The sequence below is a fragment of the Ochotona princeps genome, chromosome 29 (assembly GCF_030435755.1).
Source record: "Ochotona princeps isolate mOchPri1 chromosome 29, mOchPri1.hap1, whole genome shotgun sequence".
NCBI classification, from domain to species: domain Eukaryota; kingdom Metazoa; phylum Chordata; class Mammalia; order Lagomorpha; family Ochotonidae; genus Ochotona; species Ochotona princeps.
In genome coordinates, this window is record NC_080860.1 from 9,276,681 (window position 1) to 9,303,503 (window position 26,823).

Genomic DNA, 26,823 nt, shown 5'->3' on the forward strand with positions numbered 1-26,823 from the left:
TGTATCTTGTTCCACCCATCTCTGAACTGGTGCCGGTTTTGCCAAGCAGGCTCTGTCCCTGACTGCTCTACAACTGACTCCTCCTAAACACTTGGATGAAATGTCACTGCAGTGGAAATCCTTCTGAGCGAAAGTGCTTGGGAGCAGCCGTGTTTTAGAGCGCGGATGTCTGGGGACTCGCAGTATCTGCATAGGTTTTTACCAGGTGAGCGTAGCTGACCCCAAAAACCCAGCTTGTGAGGCATTCTGACTTTCAGATTTTTGGATTGGAGATGTTAAACCTGTACTTTCCAATGTTCCTCTCTTAAGCCATCCCCTTCCCCCTGCCCCATTTATTTTTTAAAATTTCACTGACTGATCGAAAGACACAGAGAGCAATATCTTGCATCTGCTGGTTCAGTCTTCAGATGCCTGCAACAGCCAAGGCCAGGCTAGGTGGGAGTCGGGATCTAGGAGCGGTATCAGGGTATGCCACGCCAATGGCAGGAACTCAAGCACTCCAGTCCACCGCCTGCTGCTTCCCAGGGTGGGCACCAGCAAGAAGCGGACTTGCAAGTAAGACTCAAACCCAGGCACCCTGATGTGGCAGGTAAGCACCTCAACTGCTGTGGCCATTGTGGCTGATGGCGTAACCCACCGCCTGCAATGCCAGCATCCCTTATGGGCAGCGGCTGGAGTGCAGTCTAGCTCCCCGCTAATGTGTCTGGGGTAGCAGCAGAGGAAGGCTCAGTGCATGGGCCACGGCACCACCTGAGAGACTTCGAGGAAGCTCCTGTCTCTTGGCTTTGGCCTGGCACATTGGATAGTGTGCCAATGGATGGAAGCTCACTCGTTCTCTCGTTCTCTCTCTCTCTCTCGATGTTCTTCTTTCTTTCTAGAGAGAGAGAGAGAGAGAGAGAGAGAGAGAGAGAGATGTTCTTCCAAACTAGTGACTAATACTTTCTCCCTCAAGGACCAGACAGGGCCTAGTGCTGTGGCACAGCGCGTTAGGCCACCACACGTAGTGCCAAAATCCTGAATACACACTGGTTTGAATCCCAGCTGCTTCGCAGCACCCTACTCAGCTCCTGGCTCCTGGCTTCGGCCTGGCCCAGCCCTGCCCTTTGTGGCCACGGGGGCGGGGGCACTGAACCAGCAGATACACCTTATCTCTGCCTCTGTCTCTCCCTAACTCTGCTTTTCAAGTAAATAAATAAATCGTAAACAAACCAAAACAAAAACAGATGGCAAATATTTCAGGCTTTGCAGGCCAGATGATCCACGTCACAGCTACCTCCCCCAGGCCATGCAGCAGCAAGGACCATCACAGACTCTAACCAAATGAGCGTAGCTGCATTCCAACACTTGATTTACAGACAGTGAAATCTGAATGTTGCCCAATTTTCACTTCACTGATATTCTTGGTTTACTTCACAACATATCAAAAAATAAACATTTACATCCTCTGGGCCCTACCAGAACAGGCTGCAAACCAGACACAGCCTAAATTCTGTAGCCTGTGCACTCCCGTCTGCTGAAGACATGGGTACCAGTGAAAAGGAGAGCCCATTCCTGCCCAGCCCGGGAGGGACAGTGACTTGGGCCGTGCCCCACACTCAGCACCACAGCACAAAGCATCCGTTGCACCTGACGTGGCATGTCCCAGCCCCCACTAGCAAGGGAGGAAGCCAGAGGGAGGCTTCAAGACAGTAACCGACAGTTCCAGGAATCCATCCTAGCATTAGGACTGGTATTCAGCATCCTGGCCTGGGTAGGTTAGAAGTGACTCTGTTATATGATAAACTGAAAGCAACAGGAAGAATGATATTAACAACAGGCTAAAAAGAACGGCTCATTAACATGCCAGAAGCCACATCAAGCTTCTATTCTTCATGGAGAAAATTCTTTTCGTCCCCATTTGCAGGTGAGGAATTCCAGGTGACTAGAGGTCACTCAGCAAGCAGGAAGCACAGCCCAGAATGAAAACCCGGGGCCACCTGACACTAAAACCCATGCATGGTCATGGTCCTGCCTGTGGCTTCCTCTTGCCCAGTGCATTGGGGACCTTGCGCCCCGAGTCCCAGGCCTGACAGCCCCACTTACTGGCCACCTGTAGCCACACTCGGAACTGCTGGGTCTCATTCAGGGTCTCCTGGCAGGTGTAGTTTCCTTCATCCTGCAGGCTCAGTGCCGCAATGTGCAGGGAGCTGGCGTTCCACAGAGAGAAACGAGCCGAGGCTGGCGGGAAGCTGGAGTTGGAGGAGACGAGGAGGACAGGCTCCGAGGCACTCCGGTACCAGGACACCGGCCCCCTGGGCCCTGAGACGTTTCCGCAGCGCAGAGTGACGGCCTCGTCGACTTCTCCCACGGTCACCACGACAGCCTCCGACCCTGGATGAGGAGGGGTCAGCCTGTTAACGACTTTGCTCATGCTCTGGACAGTCTCTCTTTTAGACAAACCCTTTGCATGAAGACTTAAAGAAAAATCAAGCACACGGTTTTAAGACATGAGGAGGCACATAGCTTCTGCTAAGTCAGAATTCCTAGCCAGTTCTTGATGTTATTGAACTTGGAGTAGTTCACATCGCACACCACCCCTACCCACTGTCCATACCCTTTGTCTTGGCTCTGCCATGCCATCCCACTCTCATTGGGGCTGTCACCTGACTGGCTTTAGCCAATGGGATGCTAGCAAATATGCCGCACGCAGACTTCAGAAGTGCTTATGCACGCATGAACATCAGAGAGAGAGACGGGAGGGCGCGCTTTTGGGTGCAACAATAATGACAGGGCTTGGGATGAGCACATCCCCATTCCGTTCTCAAGTCCTGTTAATGCATACCCCAAGAGGCAGCAGCTAGGAGACAGCTCTAATGCAGGGGAGACCCAGCCTGAATTCTAGGCTCCTGGCTTTCGGCTGTTGCAGGCACTTGTTGATAACAGATAATTCCCACTGAATCCAGAACGGGTGGAAGCACCAGGCCCTGGGATTTGTACCTATCTCCAGGCTTGTCTCCCTGAAATGTCCCTGGAGTGAAAGCTCTCTTGGAACTGGACACCAGACCATGCTGTAGGGTCTGGTGCTGTGGTGCTGTGGGTTAAGCAGCCGCCTACAGCACCAGCATCCCATAGGAATGCTCGTTCCAGTCCTAGCTGCTGCACTTCCAATCCAGCTCCCCGCTAACGAACCTAAGCACTTGGACCCCAGGAGAGACCTGGATGGAGCTCCTGATGGTGGCAAGCCCTTTGGAGAGTGACCAGCAGGAACAACAGCTCTCTAACGTTCTCTCCTCTCTCTCCCCCTTCCCCCGGCCCCCACCTCTCTGTGGATAAGACAAAAACCTCCAGCAGCTCACACCCTTGTGGGGAAAGAGTGAGCCAGCGATCACAACACAGCGGACCAGCATCCAGGTAAGGCCCAGAGAAGGCGCTCCTAAGTCCAGCTGGGGCGATCGGCAGGCAAGACTTCCTCCAGGAAGCCAGAGTGACTTCAGTCATCAGGTGGAGGTGAGCCCGTGGTTTCTCCAGAAATCCACTCCCGCGATCAGCGTCGGGCGTTCCGAGCAGCAGGCGAGATGCTGTGTGTTTTGGTCCCAGTCTCCGCTCTGCGTGCCTACTGATCCAGACTCTGATGATGGTTTCAGGACTGGGGTCCCTACCACCAACCGCACTGTGGTGGGCATTTGGGGGAGTACACCAGTGGATGGAAGACCTCGCTCTGTCTCTCTTCCCCTCTAATAGATTTTAAAAAGTCATTCACTTTCTAAAAGGCCAGAGTCACACCGACAGGAAGCAGCCCTAGGAGAGACACAACTCGTCAGGGCCCACCCCAGAACAGCTCCCTCAGAAACCAGGCAACAGGGAGTAGCACCCTTGTTTAACAAGCCCTATTTTTGTTTCTTTTTAAAAATATATATTTTTTATTTATTTGAAAGGCAGGGTAGACCCAGACAGAGATCTTCCATCCACTGATTCACTCCCCAGCTGGTTCAGGAGTCTAGAACTCCAGCCAGGTATTCCACATGAATGGCAGGGGCCGTCTTCCCAGGAGCATTAGCAGGGGGCTGGATGGTCTGCAGAGACTAGAACCAGCATGGTGGATGCACCCTCCTTGCCACACCAGGCCCTCTCCGTGTGATTCTAATGTGCACTGAAGACTGACAGCTGTTAAAGTACACAGGAGGGCCTGGCATTAAAGCCAAGTAGCTAAACTCCTCGCCTTGCGTCTGCAGGGATCTCATACGGGCACCAGTTCTAATCCTGGCGACCCCACTTCCCATTCAGCTCCCTGCTTGTGGCCTGGGAAAGCAGTCGAGGAAGGCCCAAAGCCTTCGGACACTGCACTCATGTGGGAGACCCAAAGAGGCTCCTGGCTTCAGATTGGCGCAGCTCCAGCCATTGCAGTTGCATGGGGAGTGAATCAATGACAGAAGATCTTCCTCTCTGCCTCTTCTCTCTGCATATCTGACTTTCCAATAAAATTAAATAAATAGATAGATAGATAGATAGATACTAGATAAATTGCACTGGAACTGGCACTGACCATCACCAGGTAACCAGAAGCAAATGCATCCTCTTTGCTGGGCAGTTTTACAAGAATGCAACCCCTGCAGCATTGATACTCTGATACAGAGAGGCCATACAGGGACAGGAACCCGGGCAGAATCCCGGGGGGAGGGGATGGAGGGGAGAGTGATTAAAGCACTTGAGAATTAATTAGTGGGGTTAGTTGCACAAGCTTGTAAACATGCTTAAAAGACAAACAAAAAACAACAGCAAAGAAAAAAAACAAAACCAAAACCAAAATCACCAGCAGCAAAAAAAAAAAAAAAAAAAAAAAAAAAAAAAAATCCCTGAACTGTCCACTCTGAAAAGGGTGGCTTTTGAACGACCCACCAGAGGGCCCCCAGCCTTGTATTCTGGCTCCCCAGGAGGCCCCGGGGCTACTCTCCTGTTCTCTCTCAGAGCTAGAGTTCTTCCTGGCACCTTCTCCTGAGGTTGAGCCGGGGTGGACAATCGGAGGTGCCAAGCAGAAGGGAGTAAACCTGCCCATCTTCTGGAATGGCTCGATGACAGGAAGGTTGTTCCCCCACACACACACCGCCCCAAGATAAACCCCAACTCCAGAAACACACAAAGAAAACACCCAACGCTCAAGAAGCCCCGCTGCACTGCACACAAAGGTGAAGTGGACCTGGGTGTGGTGATGGACGTGGCCGCCCGTGCTGTGCCTGGCACACAACCAGGAGAGCTGCTTCGTTCCAGAAACATGACTTCAGACTGAGTTCTGATGCTTGGGGCGGCAGCAAGTTACACACACACACACACGCACACGCACACGCAAGCCCCAAGACTGAGGCATTTCAGGGAGAGGTGGAAGGAACAGAAGGGCACTTCCAATTCTCAGGCGGCAGAACAATCTCTGGATTTTTCCAGATAAACTGGCAGTCAAGATGATAGGGATTTCGCAACGATTGCTAAAAACGATTTTATTAAAAAAAAAGAAAGAAAATCTGTTTAGAAACCTAACTCTTGGGAACTTCTGGCACTTGCTGCCAGGAAACTCAGACACTTATAAGGCACCACCAGGAGACCAGCGGAGGGGGCTGGACCTGGAACCCAATCAGGGCCAGCTGGCTCCAGGTCCTTTCCCAGCCCTCACCCTCTGCCTGCTGGTCAACCTTGTGGCACACAGTGGACAGGTATCAGCTGGTGAATCATTGGAGAAAAAATACTTAGTCCCCCCTTGTTTTGTTTGTTTGTTTTGCATTTCACATTTTTTTTCTATAATATAGCAAGAGGGGTACAGAGCAGGAATTTAAGGCTTTCTTTTTGACAATCACGTCCATTGCAAGAGGAAGATTTTTTTTTCCCCAAGAACAAATAGAATTATCTCAAAATAAACTTTCTACTTGTTATTATCTAAGAAACAGAAGGAAGAAGATGGGGATCTGGGGATGCCGGTAGCCCAGGAGGGGCTGGGAGGGGTGTAGAGGAAAATTCAGGGGTTACAGGTGCAAGGCGGTCGAAGGAGGAGGAAAAGTAAAAATCCCGGGTTTGAGTAACGGCACAGCAGCAAAACCACAGAGTTTTGACATCCGCGGCTTAAAACAGACACAGACCATAGCCACTTTCCCTTCTACATGCGCCTCTCCATTTTTCCCACCCTCTGCGCACTTCCTGAGCCTGGAGGTCCCTCGTCCTCTTCCCAAGCGCCCAGGTGCGGTGCGAGCAGGAAGCCCAGGATCCTCCCGGAGTGGCTTCGCGGCCGCAGCCACTTACCACCGCCGCGGGTCGAGCGAGCCGGGTCCCTCGCGGTCCCCGCCCCATTGCCGCCTTATGAAACTCCACTTCTCTCTCCAGATCGCCGCCTCTTACCTGCCACGACCCAGCGTGCCAGGAGCGCCCCGAGGCAGACGAGGACTCCCGCGGCCATCTCGCCCCAGATCCCAGTTCAACCAGAACAGGCTCCTCCGGCCAGGCTGGGCGTGCGCCCTGGGGCCCCGGGCCCTGGGGTTCCGACGGCTCCTCCTGGATCCTCGCGGCGGCAGAGCGGCCCCCAGGAAGGGATGCTTGGGGCTACGGGGGGAGTAAAGCCGATGTCCGAGACTGGGAGCTGCGCCGGACGGCGGGTGCCGGTGCCCACTCCCCGGCGCCCGACCCGGGTGGTAGGGCGCACCCGCCCCCTGCGCCCGCTGGGCGGAAAACAACAGGAGAGCGTTCCCTCCCGCCTCTCCCGCAGGCGGGAGCCCAACTTCCTCCACCTTGGCCCGGGAGCGCTTTATGCAAAGGGCGCGCCGGCTGGGGGAGGGACGCGGAGGCTGGGCCCTCCCTCGCCGTGGCCACTCTGCTCGGGACGGCAGCCCGGGGTCGAGGGACAGCTGGGTAGTGGCGTGCACTGCAGGGCGCAGGACGCGCCCTCGCGCGGCACTCGGGTTGCAGGCCGGGGAGCGGAGCGGCCAGCAGAGCTGGGCGGGCTGCGGGGCTGCAGAACGCGGCAGGGCCCCGGGGCCCGCAGGGACAGTCCTGTGTGCTCTGGTGTGCATGGCGCGCCGCCAGCGCCGCCATCGCAGCCTTCTGCGCTTTGCGAGAGAGCGGGAGAAAGATGATCCCTGAACCTTCCAGCCAAAAGAAGCCACAGGATTCCCGTGGACTCTTTACCGGCAGAAACCGCACAGCGAGAGTAGGGGCCACGCAGTCAGCGGGACGTTTTGGGGTTTTCTTCCTGGATGGTGCTTCTAGCCCCCACCCAGGCCGGTTCTGAGCGCCCTCCCCGCCCAGTCCCGTCCCCATCCCATCCCATCCCATCCGCCAGAGCTAGGGAGAATGTTACTGTGTTGGCTTCAGGAAGAGCCCAACTCAAACAGCCCCGGGAAAAACTTCCTGTTTAACGGGGGGGAAAATGCTATTAGAACAGTAAAATATTAACCACAGGCTCCAGGAGGAAAAGCTACAAATGCTCACGTTATTTAACTTTTAAGTTTGGAAATGTTCATCATAGAAAGGAGAGAAGAAATAAAAATTGTTGCTAAAGCATTCATCCCTTGGTCCCAAGGGGCCCTTACTGAAATGGTTTGTCCACAAAACCTTTTTTTTATTTTAAAGCATGTTTTCTCCTTTCTTAATTCTTTTCTCAATGATTTCTTTAAATTCTTTGAGAGAAATTAAATTGTTGGAAAGAGAGCTCCCACCCTTTGGTTCACTCCTTCTTCCCCATCCCACTTCATCCCCCAGTGTTTGCAATGGCCTGGGCTGGCATTCAATCCAGAGCTCCCACGTGGGTGGCAGGGGCCCAGCTGCTAAAGCCATCATGCCTTCCAAGGAAGCTGGAATCAGGAGCCTGAGCTGGGGATTGAACCCTGGTCCGTGTTTGTGGACACAGCAGTTCTAACCTTCCACTTCCCAGCAGGGTTTCCCCTTCCTTGCATGGTCTAGGCGTGAATCTTTTGCAACCCGATAGTCCTGCCTTGAGCAGACCTGTCCCTAGGCACTCCAGTCCTTGTATGCAAATGAAAGTTCACCTGCTTTGCTGGCAAGCACTACCCTCTTCTCCAGAAGCAAACAGACTCCCAACAGCACCAGTAACTGGTGAGTTTTCAGTGGAGGGCCTGGAATTTCCCGTACCAGGAGTATTGGGGAGATTGGGAGGAGCTGACTCAGTGCCAGATTCTAACCTCACTGTGCCCTGCCCACTTCCCTTCAGCCAAGGAGGTACCACCATTCCCTTTTCATGAGTGAGAAGACCACGCCTCTGTGAGCTGTGCTCCAAACCACACACTGAGCCAGGACGTCACACCAAGGCCTGCCCCATGCTACCCCAACCCCCCTCACAAGGCTCCAGGTCTTTGCATACACAAGCACTACCAGGGCCATGGGGATGAAAGCCCAGAGGCAGCCACAGGCATTCCCCAGCCCTGAGCTGGCCTAGGAAACACCCGCCCTCTTGGGCGTGGGGCCTGCCAGCCCTGACAGCCATAAGCAGATCTCAGGGTGCCCAGCACTTCCCAAACACTGGCTGGGGTACTGGGCTGCAGCCCTGGGGTAGCCAGTAAGGCAAGCGCCATTCACAGCCTACAAAACAGCCAGTCCCCACAGGGACTGCCGCGGGGTCTGGAATTACATAAGAGACACCACTAGGTCAGCACTCCTAAAGCCTACGGCAGCATTCAGGCCACGTTCAGACCATATCTAGACCACGGGGCCAGGTCCTGCTCTTTCCAGGCTGCTAGGTAGCCTCTTTCTGCTGTGTGTGTGTGTGTGTGTGTGTGTGTGTGTGAGAGAGTGATGTGGATTCTGAACTTTTCTCTTTGTAAAAAATAATGTCTTACTGTGTTTGTTAGGAAGGCAGAGGTACAGTTCGACATGCAGCTATCATCCACTGGTTCACGAGACCCAGAGCTGGGCCAGGCTGAAGCTGGGAGCCGGGAACAGAGGCCAGCTCTCCTACCTGAGTGACAGGGGCCCAAGGACTTGGGTCATTACCAGCTGCTTTCCTGGGCACATTAGAGAGGGATGCAGGTATCTTAACTACTATGCCAAACACCCATCTCTCCTTGCTTGTTTTATATATATATATATACATATATATATATATATATATATATATATATATATATATATATATATTATTGTAAAGGCGAATTTAGAGTGAAGGAGAGAGAGAAAGATCTTCCATCTGCTGGTGCACTCCCAAGTGGCTGCAATGGCCAGAGCTGAGCCAATCCAAAGCCAGAAGCCAGGAGCTTCTCTCTGGGTCTCCCACACAGGTGCAGGGTCCCAAGGCTTTGGGCCATCCTCAGCTGTTTTCCAAGGCCACAAGCAGGGAGCTGGAGGGGAAGCGGAGCAGCCAGGACATGAACTGGCACCCATAGAGGATCCTGGGTGTGCAAGGCAAGGACTTTAGCCACTAGGCTACCGCACCAGGTTCATACTCATTTATTTTTAAAGTCAAAGTTAGACAGAAAAGGATAGAGATTTTCCATCTGCTAGTTCATTTCCCAGGTAGCTGCAATAGCTGGGGCTGGGCCAGGCCAAAGCCAGGAGCTGGGAACTTCATTTGTGAGGGTGCAGGAGCCCAGACATTTGCTCCATTTTCCAATGCTCTTCCTAGGCACATTAGCCAGGAGCTGGATCGAAAGTGGGGCAGTGAGGACACAAGCCGACACCTACATGGGATGCCAGCGTTGCAGGCAGAGGCTTTACCCACTATGCCCATCTTGTTGTGTTTTCAGTTCATTATCATTCTTCCTCTTTTTAAAGAGGGCTGCTTCATTACAAGGCAAGCCAGTAGGAGTGTCAGGGGCATGATCTGAACCCAGGTCGTGGCTGTACAATCTGATTCATCCTGGAGCGAAGAAGAGCTTGGGAGCCCTGTGTGACGCCATGGTTAACTGGCTCATGCAGTCCATGTTCAGGTTGGTGGTTTCTGCCGGAAACCTCATCTTGTCAGGATGCCCTCCCTAGGGGACTTCTGATAAGTCTCTTAGCAACAACCAGCATCTCCAGTCTACCCAGAGTCACTCTCTAGGGGCTGCAGAGGGCCAACCAGGAGCAGCTTGGGTAGGGATCTTCCCCTGGAGTCACCTCTGGGTGCCCCACATCCAGAGGTCCTGGAAGGTGGATAACAAAGGCCTCCCTGTGCTCCCTGGATGGGCCTGGGACCCAAAGGCCAGCACCTCAAGGAGCAAGGCCACGACCAGCCTGCTTGACTCTTTGTTTTTTTATCTGAAGAAGAGAGAGATCTCGCTCATACGCTGGTTCACTCCCCCGATGCCCTCAACAGCCAAGGCTGGCAGTGGAAGATGACTGAAATTTTCTTTCTTTCTTTCTTTCTTTCTTTCTTTCTTTCTTTCTTTCTTTCTTTCTCTCTTTCTTTCTTTCAAGATTTTAAAATTTTCACTGGAAAGTCAGATCTACAGAAGAAGAGACAGACAGAAAGATCTTCTGTCCACTGGTTCACTCTCGTAAGTAGCTGCAACAGCTAGAGCTGTGCCGATCCAAAGCCAGGGGCCAGGAGCTTCTTCCGGGTCCCTCATACGGGTGCAGGGACCCAAGGCCTTGAACCATCTTCTATTGGTTTCTTAGGCCACAAGCAGGGAGCTGGATGGGAAGTGGAGCAATCAAGATATAAACCAGTGCCCATATAGGATTCTGGTGGAGGCAAGGTGAAGACTTCGGCCACTAGACTACCACATCAGGCCTGTTGACCCAAATATTGAGCACCTGCTACCAACTTGGGAGACCAGGGTGGAGTTCCAAGTTTCTAGCTCCAGCCTAGCTCAGCCCTGACCATTAAGGCAATCTGGGGACTAGACCAGAGGATGGAAGATCTCTTTATCCCCCAGTAATTTTGCCTTTCAAATAAGTAAGTAGATCTTTTTCTTTCTTTTTTTTTTTTTTAAGATTTATTATTTTCAGTGGAAAAGCAAATTTACAGAGAAAGAAGGAGACAGAAAAAAAGGCAGTTGGAGCTGAGCCAATCCAAAACCAGGAACTAGGAGCTTCTTCCGGGTCTCCTACACAGATGCAGGGTCCCAAGGCACTAGGCCGTGCTCTGCTGTTTTCCTAGGCCCCATGCAGGGATCTGAATCAGAAGTGGAGTAGCCAGCATACAAACTAGAGCCCATATGGGATGCCGCACTCGGAGGTGGAGGATTAGCTAAGTGAGCCAATGCATCAGTTCCAAATAAATATTTTTGTAAAAAAATAAATCCATGGGAACCCTGAAGGTACTATGCTAAATGAAATAAGCCAGTCATCAACAGTTGAGTGCTGTAGCAACTCTATTTATATGAGGGACAGTCAGCCCCATGTTCATGGGTTTTATGCCTGTAGATATAGCTAGCTATGCAGAGAAAAACTTGAAAAAAAAGTTGTTTTCTTGGGGTGCACCTGTGTCGGGTCACCCTGGGGCACTTGGAAAGTCCCAAAGCTAAGGGTAGTGCAGGCACCCAGCGCCACCCAGAAATGCAAATTGCCTACCTGGGAAAACCTGTTGCTGGTGGGAGAAAACACTTCACTCAGAAAATACAAGTTACAAGCATGCCTCTTAGATTTAGTCTGCTGCAGCGGCTGCCAACGTCCTGCATCCTGCTTGTCACACTGCTCCTCTGCGGCATGTGGCAGCGGTCAGTGAGATGCTCACTGCCCTGAGTCAGTTAACCATGATCCTCTATGTGACTGTTCTGGAGGATTCTCTCGCAACACCGGCCTCAATTGGTCACTTCCTATGACACCCATATCCCATGATCGAAGGTCTAGGCTTGAGCCCTGATCCTCCCTCTGATTCTTTCTTCCTGTTGATGTGCACTCTGGGAGACAGAAGGAAACCGCTCAGGTACCTAGCCTCCAGCCAACCACATGGGGGACCCAGATGGAGTTTCTGGCTGTCAGTTTCAGTCTGGCCCAGCCGTGGCATCATGGGCATCTGAGCAGACAACCAACAGGCGAGAGCTCCGTCTCGGCCTCTCTGACTCTGAAATTAAACAACGCAATGCCTCAGCTAGACTTTTTTTCTGCTTATTTTTTTTTATTACAAAGTCAGATATACACAGAGGAGGAGAGACAGAAAGGAAGATCTTCCGTCCGATGATTCACTCCCCAAGTGAGCCGCAACGGCCGGTGCTGCGCCGATCCGAAGCCGGGAACTAGAAATCTCTTCCGGGTCTCCCACACGGGTGCAGGGTCCCAAAGCTTTGGGCCGTCCTCAACTGCTTTCCCAGACACATTAACAGGGATCTGGATCAGAAGTGGAGCAGTCAGGACTGACACTGGTGCCCAGATGGCATGTGGCATCACAGGTGGCTATGCCTACTATAACACAATGCCAGCCCCAAATGTGTATAAGATTCCTCCATATTGAAACAAGAACCAGATTTTACTGCTTTTTGTGGCTGAATTATAGCCCACTGGAGGGAGACAGCACATTCCACCCCTTCATGCATAGATGGGTATGCACTGAACAGCAAGCCCTTGAGCGACTCAGAGAATGTGCAGGGGATTCCCTTTCTTGGTTTGGTTCCATGACATACTCATCATTCCACTTACGTCTTCTGCAAAGAAACCATTCCTGCCTCTCTGGCTTTTAAAAAAAGACTAGCTAGGGTGGTCCCTATCTTAGTGGAGAAGACCCTCCACCCCGAGTCCCATATCACAGTGGCTGTGGGGTTCAGTACCTGCGCCAGAGCCCAGGGACACAGCAGTGATGCTCAGGTTCTTGGGTTTCTGCCACACATTAGGGAAGGCCTGGTTCCTAGTTCCTGGCTTCAGAGTGGTTCAGCCTCAATTGCTGCAAGCATCGAAGCAGTGAAGCAGTGGATAAGCTGGCATGCACCCTTTCTCTCCCAATTTCAAACAGAGAGACATAAAATAAAGCTCTTATGATTAGAAAAAGTAATTATAAAGGAATGACAACAACCAACCAAAACCCACAGAATCCAGTTGGTCCCAACTGGAATTGTCAACAGGAGGCTCTCACTTACAAATTTGAATCAGCAGGTGGCGCTCTCCGTCCTCATCACAGAGCCCTGGATCCCACAGCCAAGGTCATCTTAGAGGTAATAGCTGTTCCAAGCCTGGTGGAATGTCAAGAATTTCAGAGATTATGGGTCCAATCAATAAGTGGTCACTTTCTCAAAGAGGAAAAGAAGTCCTGAGGACGGCTCAAGGTCAGAGTTCATGGCCACCAAGGAGGACTCCCACACCTGCCCAAGGGCTGATATTGCTACAATGCAGAGCACTGTTCCTGGACACAGAAAGTGGTGCACAGTGGGCACAACGCAGTGTTTTCCCAGGAGGAGTGGAGGAGTGACCTTCAGTGTGTGTCCTGGTGTCTGCACTATGCCAACTCGTTCAGGACCTTACCGCTTTAACACACAGACTAATGTAACCAATTTTTATTAAATCTCCTCCAATGCTCCCAATGCTCAGTCCTCTAGGAGGTCACCTGTACCCTTGGGACACTGACTCTTCCCTGTCTGAGCTTTTTCTGGGGAATCACAGAGTTCCCAGCAAGCAGCAGATGGCTACTCATTGGGGCTGTTACTACATCTACACTTGGGGCTAGTACAGTCACGTCCTGGCTGCTCCCCTTCCCAGCCAGCTCCCTGCTTATGCGCCTGGGAAGACAGCAGGAGATGGCCCGAGTGACTCAGTGCCTGACACCCACATGGGGGGCCCAGGTGGAGATCTAAGCTCTTGGTTTCTTCCTGGTTCAGCCCCGGCCTGTGTGATCTGGGGGATGGAAAATCAGTCTGACTGCCCTTCAAATAAATAGATGTTTCTTTGTAAAACCAGTGATTTGACTATTTGCAAGTGATATATAGAGATAGATAGATAAGATAGATAGATAGATGAATATGAAGAGACGGCAAGATCTTCCACCTGCTGGTTCACCCTCCAGATGGCAGAACCAGCCAGTGCTGGACCAGCAGAGGTCAGGAACCAGGAGCTTCTTCTGAGAGCCGCCCCCACAGGGACCACTTCCACCCCTTAAAGGCTCCACCCACCACCTCCCAGCATGGCCACCCTGGAGACTACGCTTGTAGCATATGAAACTCTGGGACACATACTCAAACAGTATCCAAATGGCAGCACTCCCCCCAAAGGCCAAACCACAAGGACCCTGTGGTCTGCCCATTCCACAAGGATTTGCTCCTTGCTAAGGTTCTTTTTGGAGCATTCCACCTCCATTCACCTGGTAGGTCCTGCCCCAGCTCCTAGTCTATTGTCTTCCCTGGAGTTTTGACCATCACAGCAGAGTACCCTCTACTCAGCCCTCCTGATGCGGGCTGAGCTCCGGTGGCACCTGATGGGGGTTGTTCACCCCGTAGCTTCTTTCCTCCCCGGTGTGCACAGCAGCAGTGAGTGGCCCCTTTCTGCATCCTCATAATGCCTGCATAAATGCAGACCAACCACAACCTTAATTTCTCAATTATAAAAACTCTTCTGGGCTCAGCAGTGTGGCCTAGTGGCTAAGGTCCTTGCCTTGATCCCATGTGGCTGCTGGTTCTAGTCCCGGCAGCTCCACTTCCTCTCTGTCTCTCCTCCTCTCAGTATATCTGACTTTGTAATAAAAAAATAAATAAATAAAATTAAAAAGAAAAAAACTCTTTATCTGACAAGTTTTATGTTGGCAACTCTTTTTAAGAAAAAAAAAAAAAAAGCATTGGGAGGGGCTGACACGGTGGCAACCTCGCAGGCTAATCCTCTCCCAACATTTCATATGGGCGCTAGTTCTAGTCGCTGCCAATGGTCTGGGAAAGCAGTGGAGAACGGCCCAAATCCTTGGGCCACTGCAGCCATGTGGGAGCCTGAGAAAAATTTCCTGGGTCCCAGGTTCAGACCAGCTCAGCTTTAGCCAGTGCAGCCATTTGGAGAACGAACCAGCAAATGGAAGATCTTTTTCTCTGTTTTTCCCCTCTCTGTATCTACCTCTATGAAGTAGAATAAATTAAATTTTTTTTAATTAAAAAAAATGTGATTAAGCCCATCGCTTGTGACACACTCATCCCCTGTGAGTACTGGTTTAGGCCCCAGCTGTTCTACTTCTGATCCAACTCCCTGCAAATGCACCTGGGAAAGTAGAGGAAGACGGCCCTGCCGTGTCATTTTTGTGCTACCTCCTGCCCGTGTGAGCTCCAGCCGTTTCCAGAACCTCCTTCTGCCTCCTCTGCTAGGCTGAGCGTGATGCTCAGGCCAGGCTGCTGTGCACAGGTGGGCTGACAAGCCTCTGAACTGGCTGATGGGACAGCAGGGGACAGGTTTATACAGTTGTCCTTGCAGCTGTGGGCAGACATCCCAGGTCTGCTTTCCCAGGTTGTTTCCTTTCTCTAGACACAAGGAAAGGAAGGCATTGCTCATGAGGGGGCTAAGGCTGTGGTCTGGACGACTCTAGAGGTTTGAGGCGTTGCTAAGTTCTAGCACAACCTCAGAGACCCGATTGGCCTTCCTGGTCATCAGCAGTCACCTGCCTTGACCACAGACTCCCACTGCTGCCTGTGGAGAACATGTAGCTTTCACGGGCACACATCCAGAGCATCACTTACTGTCTCAGGTGTTAGAAAAGTCCAAGGGCAGACTCACCTCCTGCCTGGTTCAAGCAAGGGGTCAGACACTGTCAGTGGCATTGGCTTGCAATCTCCCCCTCCCTCTCCCTCCCAGTTTTCCATTCTCAGCAGCCTGTCCTGTCCTGGAGCACAGGTGGCCAGCAGCCAGGTTAGGCTGCCGGCCTCTCTCTTACACAACACTGACTAACACAGAGCCTTTCTTCTGGTTCCAACCAAGGATAGGGGCTAAGTTCAAGTTCACAGGTTGAAATCCTATCCACCAGGTTAAGTATCTCACAATGCACCCAGATTTGGCGATAAGGTTTTAAATATGTTTATTTATTTTTCTTTTAATAAGTAGGGTTACCTATTAAAAAAAAAAAGAGGAGCGAGAGAAGAGAAAGAGAGACACCTTCCAACTGCTGATTCATTCCAAAAATGGTTGCAATGGCTAGAGCTGGGCAAGTTCAGAAGGAGCCAAGAACTTCTTCCAGGTCTTCCATGTGGGTGCAGGGGCCCAAACACTTGGATCCTCCTCCACGTCTTTCTAAAGCCATTGGCAGGGAGCTGGATTGGAAATGGAAGAGCTGGGACTCAAACTGGCATCCATATGGAATGCTGGGAGCTGCAGGTGGACACTCAGCCTGCTATGCTACGGTGCCAGCTCTAAAGTACGATCCAGTATGACCAGTGTCCCCACGAGATTAAGATGCAGAGGCCTAGAGAGAAGCTGATGCGGTGATGATGGAAGTCAGTCACCCTACAAGCCAACGAGAGAGGCCTTAGGAAACTCGACTCCTCCAGCAGCTTGATCTTCAACGTCCAGCTCCCAGCACTGGGAGGAAATTCTGCTGCTGTTTCAGCCATCCCAGTCTGGTGGGACTTGATTCGGGCAGCTCCAGTGGACCGACACAGGAATGAGTTCTCTGAACCTAGCTCAGAGCAGGGACATGCAACGGTTTGATTGGCCAGCCTGGGTCACATGACTGACTACCCCTGGACTCCACCTTCACCACACACAAATTGAGAGTGAAAGACAAAGGAAAAGAGGGGAGCTATGGATTCAAGCAGAAAAGCCTCAGACGCTGGTAAGAACCATGGCAGTGTCTACATGTGTCAATCACCCCATTTCGTTGTTTCCTTTCTCCAAAAGAATATGGTATTAAAAAAAAATAAAGAATATGGTATTACAGAGCAAACCTATGTACAACCTCCTAGCCTACAGACCTGCCAGTGGCTACTGGGGACTGTGAGTTTCACATAATAGGAAATTACCCATTTTAAAGTGAACACGTCGGTGCCATTTGGTCTTTTCACAATGGTCTGCAGCCACCACCTTGATCTAGTTCCCAAAAGTTTCTCAATCCAGAAGGAAATCAGGCACCCATGAAGTCCTTCCTATCTGTTCCCTCTGGCACCTGGCCCTGGCAACCACCATCTGCAGTGTGCGTCTCTGAGTTTAACCTTCACATCCACGCAGCCAGGCCACACGCGCTCTTGGCGACTGACTTCCCGGACTAGGCATGCTTGCATGCTTCATCCATGTCGTCCCAGCATCTATTACTTCATTCCCGTTGTTAAAAAAAAAAAAAGGTATTTATTTACAGAGAGAACTCCCATCTGCAAGTTCACTTTCCAAATGCCCACAACAGCTGGGGTTGGGCAGGGGCCAGAAGTTGGAAACACAATCCAGGTCTCCCATGTATGTGGCACAAACCCAACCATGTGAGCTACCACCACAGCCACCCAGTCCACAGAGACTCCAGTGTGGGACGCAGGTGTCCTAACTAGCATCTTAACTACTTGGCCACGTGCCTGTCCCATGACTTCATTTCATTTTTTAAAAAAGATTTATTTATTTGTATCGCAAAATCAGATATACACAGAGGAGGAAAGACAGGGAGGAAGAGCTTCTGTCTGATGATTCACTCCCCAAAAGTGACCGCAAAGGCTGGAGGAAGGGAGGGAGGGTCCGTCTGGGTGTGGCTGCAGCCCTGTCGGCCATGACCACCCTCTCTCCTGATAGAACTACTTGTCACTTCTAAGGCCCCTATGGGCTAAATGAAGCCATTAAGATAAGAGATGAGCATTCTGTGCTGGCCACTGAAGCCTGGAGTGTCTTCTACCCACTGGGTGACCCGTTCATATTTCCCAAGAACGCCGGGTACAGTACATTTAGCCATGGGCCATCTTTGTCCAGCTCAGAATAGAAACCCTTGCTTCTGCCTTAGGGTGGGGTGGGAGGCAGGGTTCCTCTCCTGTGCCCGCTGCTGCCCAGGTCCCTAACAAATGGCACTCTCCATGGTTGAGGACTTGTCTGCTTCTTTCTTTGATCTCACCATGCTTTTCCAGAACGGAGGTGGAGTGTTGGACATGGGCAATGATGGCTGTCTGCTGACTGCAGGCAGGAGCTCCGTGTGGCTCAGCTGGCTCCAATGTCAGCACCAGCTGGCTGTGCTTGGGCTCATAGAGATAAAGAAAGGCAGCAACGCAGCAGGTGACCCAGCTGGCCCTGTCCACTCACCCCATTAGCCTCCATCCTTACCTTAAACCCAAGAATAGAGAAGGATGCCACCTGCCCTGGTCTGTCTGCAGCCCACATGCAGTTCTTAACCTTGTACCATTTCTTTCTGTCTTCAAATATTTAAGAAAAAGGCAGACAGAGCTCCCATCTGCGGTTCATTTCCCAAATGCCTGGCTAGGGGTTGAAGCTGGAAACTCAGTCCAGTCCCCACATGGTGGCAGAAACCTAACCCCTCAAGCCACACCTGCTGCCTCCCAAGGCCTGCCTGGGCGGGGAGCTGCCGTTAGCAGCTGGTATGAAACCCAGCTAGTGCACCCCTGTTCCTCCACCTCGAGCTTCCAGCATGGCCATGTACTGGGACCCAGAGACGAGCTTCAACCCGTCCTCACCACCTCCTGGAGCAATTAGTTAGTTACACTTTTGAACACACAGCTATGGTAAGCAAGCATTTTATGAGCGTGCAGTGCTAATGAAGGAAGTACTGTCATTATTGGACCAACAGGTACAAGTTTTTTTTATTTTAAAGATTTATTTATTTTTATTGGAAAGTTAGATATACAGAGAGGAGAAGAGACAGGGAGGAAGATCTTCCATCCTCTGATTCGCTCCCCAAATAGCTGCAATAGCTGAAGCTGAGCTAATCCAAAGTCAGGAGCCAGGAGTGTCTTCCAGGTCTCCCACACAGGTGTACAGTCCAAGGCTTTGGACTATCCTCTATTGCTTTCCCAGGCCACAAGCAGGGAGCTGGATGGGAATGGAGCAGCCTGGACATGAGTCGGTGGCCATAAGGGATGCTGTTTTTTGCAAGGTGAGGATTTAGCCATCAGGTATCACACCAGGCCTTGAAATATTCTTTTCCGAATGTGCAATTTCATTAGAGAATACCACTTTATCAGCAGGTGAATTTCACAGGAACTCAGTTAAGTTTTTGTAATCACGATGGCAGTGACAGCATGAGCTATCAGTGTGCCTGGTGCTAGGGACATGAGCAGTAAACCAGAGAGGGGACCTTCGTGAAGTTTACATTTGCACTGTGTCGTCCTGAGTGTTGGGGAAGAGGAGTGGCAGGGAAGGAGTGGACACAGGCCAGGCCAGGGAAGGTTAAGGAAGCCAGGGACAGGAATATCCCCATGGTTGGGGCAGGGATACAGGAAAGCACTTTAGGAAGAGGGGAGACGCACACGTTTAAGTACAGGTAAGATGGGGCTGGCATAATGGTTCTCTTGGCCAATCTTGTCCCTGCAAGTGCCGAGACCCCATCCAGCTGCCTGTTTGCATCTTGGTTGCTCCACTTCCCATCCAGCTTCCTGCTGGAAAAGCAGCAGAGAATGGCTCAAAGCCTTGGGACCCTGCACCCAGGTGGGAGGCCCAGGAGAGGCTCCTGGCTCCTGGCTCCTGGCTCCTGGCTTTGGATTGGCTCAGCTCTGGTTGTTGTGGTCACTTGGGGAGTGAATCAGGATGGAAGATCTTCCTCTCTGTCTCTCCTCTGTAAATCTGCCTTTCCAATAAAAACAAACCTTTTTTTTTTTTTAAAGCACAGATAAGAGTATTTTAAAAGTTCATGGAAAATGGAACAAAAACTTATTTGGGTACAAAACAATTCTGAAATCTATGCACAAGGGTTTCTTGTAATCCCTATTTTCAAGACCTTTCTAAAGCCGTCCTCCTAAGCACAAGGGTGTTCATTTCAGTGATATTTGTAAAAGGGAAAGATAAAAATGTCAGTAAATCTCTAGTAAGAACAGATTTGTGGAATGTGTCTGTGGGTACGTGCAAGGCAGAATAATACACAGTAACGTATGTTTAAGACACAAATATCCTTACAACTTATTTGAGGTGATCAACGGAACAAAATTATCCGCACCCATGACAGCTTAGAGATACGGGGAATTTTTTTTTTCTTCCCCTTATTTTTTTTTTCCCTCTACATTTTCTGCATTTAACTGGTATCATTCTGAGGTAAGAAATGAAAACCTCGGACACTTTTTCATGACCGGCAGAGGGAGTGCTACCGCTGGTCGGCACGCAGGGGAACATTCTGGTGAAAAATCAGGCTCGTTTTGTCAGCAAGCCGCCAGAGAAAGTCAAGGCCTTACCATTTCCGAGTTTTGTAAAGTGCAGCATAGAGGCCGAAAATGTCACACACAACACCCCTGAGGAAGCCTTGGCGTTCCTCTCCCAGCGTCGCCTCACAGGCCCAGCGCGAGGAGCCCCAGCTCCCGGACCCGACCAATCGGAGCGCAGAGGGGGACCTGGACCCTCGGGTGATTGGCGGAGCTGGGCGGGGGGGCGGGGCTGCGGCTCGCCACGAGGTCGCCGTCCGCACGCTCCTCACGGCGCCAGTTTGCGGGACGGTTTGGAGGCTGCGCGAGCTGCGCACCTCGCCTGGCCTGCACCGTTCGTCCTCCTCGGCCTGTTCGCGCCACTCGGTCCCGCCATGCCGGTCGATCTCAGCAAGTGGTCCGGGCCCTTGAGCCTGCAGGAGGTGGAGGAGCGGCCGCAGCACCCACTGCAGGTCACCTATGGCGGTGTGGTGGTGGACGAGCTGGGCAAGGTGCTGACGCCCACTCAGGTTAGCGCAGGGTGTCTAGGAGGCTGGTGCACGCCGTGAGGTGTGGGAGGGCAAGGGGACTCGGCGATGCGGAAAGGGTTCTTGGCGGGGGGGAGGGGTGCCAGTCCTGCGGCCGAAATGGACCTCGAGGCAGCTGCGAGCTCGTGGCGCGGCGCGGCACGGGTGACCCGCGGGCGGCGGCCTCTTCTTGGTTTTGGCAGCCAGGTGCGAAGCGGAGTGCGTTTTGCAAGCAGGGTGGCCTCGAGAACAAAAGTCTCTCCTGCCGTTTTGGTTCCGGACACTGCGGGCCCGAGGCTGCCAAGTGTGGAAGGGAAATGCTTCCAAGCTCTTTGTGCTTCCTGCTGACCCGGCCCCGGGCGGCGCTGTGCCTGCGTTTCCCCAGGGCTCACTGTTTTTGGAATGTTTTTGCGAAGTTGATTATTTTGAATGTTTACTTCTGAAGGGTCCAGGTTAGAGGCGGGCAGCGTCAGCTGCCCTTTTCTCAACCGCCATGCCCACCTCTCTTCCCCCATCCTTGGCGGCCTTGCTTACTGCTCAGTTTCATGTCCGGTGAAGGCCAGTTTCAGCAGAGCAGGTCCCAGGTCATCGCCCAATCCGGAGACCTTGACATTTAGAAGTAAAAAACGAGGACTAAATGCCAAGGGTGAAGTTTAACCAAAAAAATGTTTGTTTGAATCAAACACTGGCTCACTCCCCAAAAGGTGGCACTGGTGGAGGCGGGACCAGGCTGAAACCGGGAACCCAGAGCTTCCTTGGTGTCTACTACATGGGTGCATGGACCCAAGGACTTGGGCCATCTGCTGCTGATTTCCCAGGGTGCATTAACGGAGATGCACCAGATGTGGAGCTGCCGGGACTTGAACTTGCCCTCTACACCCATATGGAACACAGTCACTAAAGGCAGAGGTTAACGTGCTATGCCACAGTGTGGGTCCTCTGTCCCCCAAGTTGGGCTCCTGATCCCACCTCTTTTCCAGTAGTGACATGCAGGGAGACTGGCCCCATGATGCTGTTGAGACTAACATCAATAATGTCTATAAAAATGCCAACTCCTGGCCCTCAGCCTGTTGATGACTTTAATAATCTGTTTTCGAAGTCAAACAAGTAGTATTGGTTTCTTCAGCATTTCTTTCCATAACCTGATGATTTCTCAGGAACATGAGTGGGGGAGCTGGATTGAAAGCATAACAGCTGGGACTAGAACTGGCCACCTCCTAGCAGGATACCTGTCTGATACTGGCAGCTTAACCCACCGCACCCCAGTGCTGGCCCCATCTCGAACATCTCTGATCTACTGGGAACTGGTTCTTTTCTGCAGGTTAAGAACAGGCCCACCAGCATTGCTTGGGATGGGCTTGATCCAGGAAAACTGTACACCTTGGTCCTGACAGACCCTGATGCGCCCAGCAGGAAGGACCCCAAATACAGGCAAGTTGAAGTGGGGGGCAGTTGGGAGGGCAGTGAGAGGCATCCGCACAGGACCAGCATGGTGCATGCCTTTGACTGGATGTCGGGAAGGGGCCTGTCCATGTCTTATTTCACTCCCCCAAATGCCCCACAGCAGCTGGGAAGAGGCTGGAACCCAAGCCAGGAACTTCATCAAGGGGAGCAGGGGCCCAAAACGCTGAGGCATCTCCCCCCCCCGCCCCCAATCCCCCCACTATCCGCTGGGGTCTGCGCTGGCAGGAAACTGGAATTGGGAGCTAGGAATCGAACCCAGGCGCTGTGATATATGGGACGCAGGCATCCCAGCTTCGTGTCTGAGTGCTGGGGCTGGGGGGTACCTGCGCCAGCAGCTCAGGATTCAGTGCTGTCACAGCATGTACTAACAGACTGTCCGCATTCCTCCACACAGGGAGTGGCACCACTTTCTGGTGGTCAACATGAAAGGCAATGACATCAGCAGTGGCACCGTCCTCTCTGATTACGTGGGCTCCGGGCCTCCCAAGGGCACAGGTCAGTAAAGGCTGCTGCGGCCAGGGCAGGGGGGCAGGGTGTCAGCGGGGATTGGCCCACGCGGCTACCTGTCACCGTCTGGGTTGTGAGAGGCCCTACCCTGCTGGATGCCAGGTGGCTTGCTCACTGCCAGGGCAACTGGCTGCCCGGGCACATTCAGCGCCCAGGGGTGAGTTAGCCCCTGTGGGTGTGCTGGTACCTCAGCTGGACCCTTTGCAGAAGGGCCTCAGGGCCCCACAGCCTGTAGGAAGCAGGGACTTTGATGAGGAGGCCACGCTGCCCAAGCTGCTCAGGACAGCCTTCTGGGGGGCTGCTGTAGGGTGAGGGAGACAAATGCCCCCATTTGCCCCATAGTTGGCCTTTGCCCTCCATGGGCCCCGAGTTTCTTCTTGAAATGTCTCCGTGATGGCCATGGATTCCCAATCCATTATGGAAAAATTGCCTGTGTGTCTCCTCATAGCTTCTCCCTCTGCTCTTGAAGACTTAGCTTGGTCTCTTGCGAAGGCTTGCAGGACTGGAGTAGAGTCGTGTGCACCTGCTGCTGTGTCACGTGGCATGTGGTGTGTGCAAGCTGTGAGCACGTGTGGGCGGGCAGAGAGAGGCTGCCGTACTGAGGCTCTGCAGTGTGGGCAAGTACTGCCCACGCTGATGGTGAGACACAGGTTGTTCTCATCTGTCCAGCCTCACAAGATGTCTGTAGGTACAAGGAGCTCGAGGCGGGTGAAGTGTGGCAGAATAGTAGCTTTTGTCCACGCTGTCCTGAAGGTACAAGGTTGTCCCTGGCAAGGACAGCTGGTCATGAACTTGGCTTGTAGCTGGAGATGCAAAAGCTTCCCTGGCCCAGGCTGGCTCTTGCATCTCTCTAAGGGAGACAGAAGGCACAGGCTTCCCAGAAATCCATGAAGTTCTCTAGGGCAGTTACCAATTTAGGTACTTTCATTATGGGAGTTAGCCACATGAGAATACAGCAGTTCTCTTGAGTCAGAACTCTGTTCTCATTAAAGAGCCTTAAGTAATTCCATTCTTTCATTTTGCTTTTTCCATTTTCTTTTACTAGTCTGTCATTTGTTCATAATAAAATGCACAGATCAGAAGGGTCCAGAGGGTAAATGTCCACCCCAGTCAGGTCCTGTCCACCCCAGAAGGTTCTGTGTGGGGCCTTGGTCCTCATTTTCCTCAGAGCCACCTGTTCGCCTTTGCCTCTGCATCCATGTCTTTGGCTTTTCCTGTTTGTACATGGAGATGCTGTTTTCAGGAGTTTGTATCAGTGATTGTGTTTGTCATGCATTCCTTTGGGTAGCTAAATAGTCCACCCATGGGTGTAGATACCCTGAGGTTGCCTCCCAGTGGGCGTTGGGTTTCCCCAATATTTGGCTGTGGGGCGTATTTGTGCACAGGTGTGTCTCCATTTCTCTGAGATAAATACCCACGAATCGAGTAAGCTGCCAGGTCCCAGGAGTCACTCAGGAGTTCTCCAGATGGGTTGGAGACTTCCTTCTCTGCGTCGCAGCCGAAGCAGGCTTCGCCCAGGAGCCCGTGGCGTCCTCCTTCCACGTGTTAGCACCTCAATGTGTATGACACAGATTCCTTGTCCCACCACCTGGGGGACTGATCATGTGCAGAACTGTGCTTAACACATAATGCACTTTACCCCCTTAGCTGTTTTTATTTATTTCCTTTTCATTTGAGATGTGGCCCATAGTAGGCTAAGATTCTGCCAATGGCACCAGCACCCTGTGTGGGCACTGGCTCATGTCCTGGCTGCTCCACTTTTGATCCAGCTCCCTGCTTATGGCCCGGGAAAGCAGCAGAGGATGGCCAAAGTGCTTGGACCCTGAACTAACGTGGGAGACCCAGCAGGAGCGCCTGACTTTCTGCCATTGTGGGCATTTGGACAGTGAACCAGTGGATGGAAGATTCATTTTCTCCTCCCCTTGTCTCTATAACTGCCTTCCAAAAATAAATAAATAATAAACCTAATTAATTAAAATTAATCCTTCAAAAAATTTTTTATTTGAAAGTTAGAAAGATGCAGAACTCCGATCTGCAGATTTTCCCTGAAAATACCTGCAGCAGCTGGGGCTGCGTCAGGTCAAAGCCAGGAGCCAAGAGCTCCATCTGGGTCTCTTGTGGGGGTGAAGACTCAGGCCCCTGCTGCCTGCCAGGGTGCACAGCAGCAGGAAGGCAGAACCCGGAGCAGAGACTCAAAGCCAGGCTTCCCAGGCTCGGATGCGGCTGCCTTAACAACTGTGCAAAAACAACTGCCATTCCTGTAGGGGCAACTAAATTTCCAGGGTACTTAAGAGGCAAGTAGCTATCTGCCATGTGTCCATCTGTCCTCTGCCTCTCCCCACAGGCCTCCACCGCTATGTCTGGCTGGTTTACGAGCAGGATGGGCCGCTCAAGTGCGACGAGCCCATTCTCAGCAACCGCTCTGGTGACAACCGCGGCAAGTTCAAGGTGGCATCCTTCCGCAAAAAGTACCAGCTGGGGACGCCGGTGGCCGGCTCATGTTACCAGGCCGAGTGGGATGACTACGTGCCCAAGCTGTACGAGCAGCTGTCTGGGAAGTAGGGCAAAACTCGGAGCATCCTGAGGCCCCTCCTCCCCTCTCCCTCCCCAACCTGAGCAGTCAGCCAGCTGTGCTGGGTCACTTCTTGCTGCCTGCCCGTCGTGACTCTAGACTAGTCACTTGCTCCACATTGTATTTTGGTCTCATCTGAACTCTGTTATGGGGGATGTTTTGGTTCTGTAATAAAGAGTCTGCATTCTGCACCCCAGCCCATCCTGAGACAGCCAGAAGCTTGGGTCTCGGGCGTGCCCAGCAAGGGCCCCACGGCCATCAGCACCTGCTGTTTAAATGAGCAGCAGGCATAGGTGACTTGTGTCAGGGATGTGACATAGTCAGGGCCTGTTCAGTTGATCACAATTCATCCGTGTAAAAAAGGCTAATCTGGAGTTGCTTTCCGCTGTGTTAACTCTGCTGTTTGCCTATAGTCGAATGAAAATAAAGACTTGGTGAATAATCTGAACTTCCAGCTGTTTTTGCCTTATTGGGGTCTAGGGTTTTGCCCCTTTGCCTGAGCACCTTCTCCCTGTGCCACGAGCCTGCAGTAGAAAGTGCCATTCAAAACGTCAGGTCACGTCTTGGTGCTCAGAAAATACCCTTGTTTCTTACAGGGGCTCCCTAGCAGCTGCCCCTAGTGTGTGGAAGCTGGCTGAAGACTCACCGGCTGTGTCAGGTGCAGGCCCAGAAAGGTGCCTCTGTCATTGTCCCAAGGTGTTGGCCAGAAGCAGTCCCCTAAGGGCAGGAGGAAGGGGTCTGTGCAGCTGTGCCTTCCTGTGGTCTGGACTGACAGAGGAGGGCCCCCAAGGTAGGCCTGGGCCTCCAAGCCTGCTCATGGCAGCCCTCTGCTTGAGAAACCTGTAGGAGACAGAGGCAGATAGGTTAAAAAAATTATTTAGGATTTTTTTTTTTTCTTTTGAGAGTTGTTTACAGAGCTTCCTTTCCCTGGTTCTCTTCCCTGGGTAATTCCACTGGCCAGGACTCCTTCCCTATACTCATCTGTGGCAACATTGTGATGGTAATTTAAAAATAGGAGTGTCTGGTATTTTAGTTGATGTTTGTCTCTTCTGTCAGTGGGACCTCTTCCCAAAACACATGTGTGCTCCTCAGTGTAGGGAACACAGACTTCCTTTGAATGCACAGGTTCCTAGTTGGAGCCAGTAGTCTGTGATGCCGGCATCCAATATGGGTGTCAGTTCAAGTACTTTCTGCTCCCTGCCTGTGACCTGGGAAAAGCTCAGAAGATGGCTCGAGCTGTTGGGCAACTGCACCCACCTAGCACACCGAGAACTTCCCTGAGGAAACCCAACAGACTATAGAAGTGTTTCAGCAGGCTGAAAGGAAGCGCCATGCAGTCCTCGCTAAGGTGCTTGGATACGCTCTCCACTTCCTTGGTGAGCAGTACTTCTCCCACTTTCAAAATGGCATTGAAGCATACCGTTTAGCACACACAAGGGATTCTCCCAAAAGTTCATGGGAAATTCAGGTAAGAGAAAAAACAGGTGTCACACAAAATTTTACTTCCATTCCCACAAACTTTTTGAAGTCCCCTTACATTTTTATAAAATATACGACTTAGCCCATTTTATATGGAGCTACCACAGAGCCTGATCAACACAATGAATGGTTTTATTTCACTGTCATTCCTGTCCAGCTCACGCCACAATCCAACTGCTTTAAT

General features: G+C 51.9%; 2 protein-coding genes across 3 annotated transcripts in view; one reads left to right on the forward strand and one right to left on the reverse strand.

Annotated features, from left to right (window-relative positions):
* VSIG10 (V-set and immunoglobulin domain containing 10) overlaps positions 1-6,826 on the reverse strand; it is a 29,308-nt gene extending 22,482 nt beyond the window's left edge. For both annotated transcript variants that reach the window (XM_004597798.2, XM_058656694.1), the window contains exons 1-2: positions 6,358-6,826; positions 2,083-2,370 (exon numbers count right to left, since the gene is read on the reverse strand). In XM_004597798.2, the coding sequence (XP_004597855.2) occupies positions 2,083-2,370; positions 6,358-6,415 (346 nt within the window). In that variant the 5' untranslated portion in view covers positions 6,416-6,826. The remainder of the gene's footprint in view (positions 1-2,082; positions 2,371-6,357) is intronic.
* Positions 6,827-20,386: 13,560 nt separating this feature from the next.
* Positions 20,387-25,165, forward strand: PEBP1 (phosphatidylethanolamine binding protein 1). Its single transcript, XM_004597783.3, has 4 exons — positions 20,387-20,620; positions 21,939-22,052; positions 22,480-22,576; positions 24,933-25,165. The coding sequence occupies exons 1-4, from the start codon at positions 20,486-20,488 to the stop codon at positions 25,148-25,150; spliced, it is 564 nt and encodes a 187-aa protein (XP_004597840.1). The 5' UTR covers positions 20,387-20,485; the 3' UTR covers positions 25,151-25,165.
* The last annotated feature ends 1,658 nt before the right edge of the window (positions 25,166-26,823 follow it).

Coding starts and splice junctions, on each gene's coding strand:
- PEBP1 (XM_004597783.3), top strand. CDS start 20,486: ATGCCGGTCGATCTCAGCAAGTGGTCCGGGCCCTTGAGCCTGCAGGAG. Junction 20,621..21,938: donor AGGTGCTGACGCCCACTCAG/GTTAGCGCAGGG, acceptor TCTTTTCTGCAG/GTTAAGAACAGGCCCACCAG. Junction 22,577..24,932: donor CGGGCCTCCCAAGGGCACAG/GTCAGTAAAGGC, acceptor CTCTCCCCACAG/GCCTCCACCGCTATGTCTGG.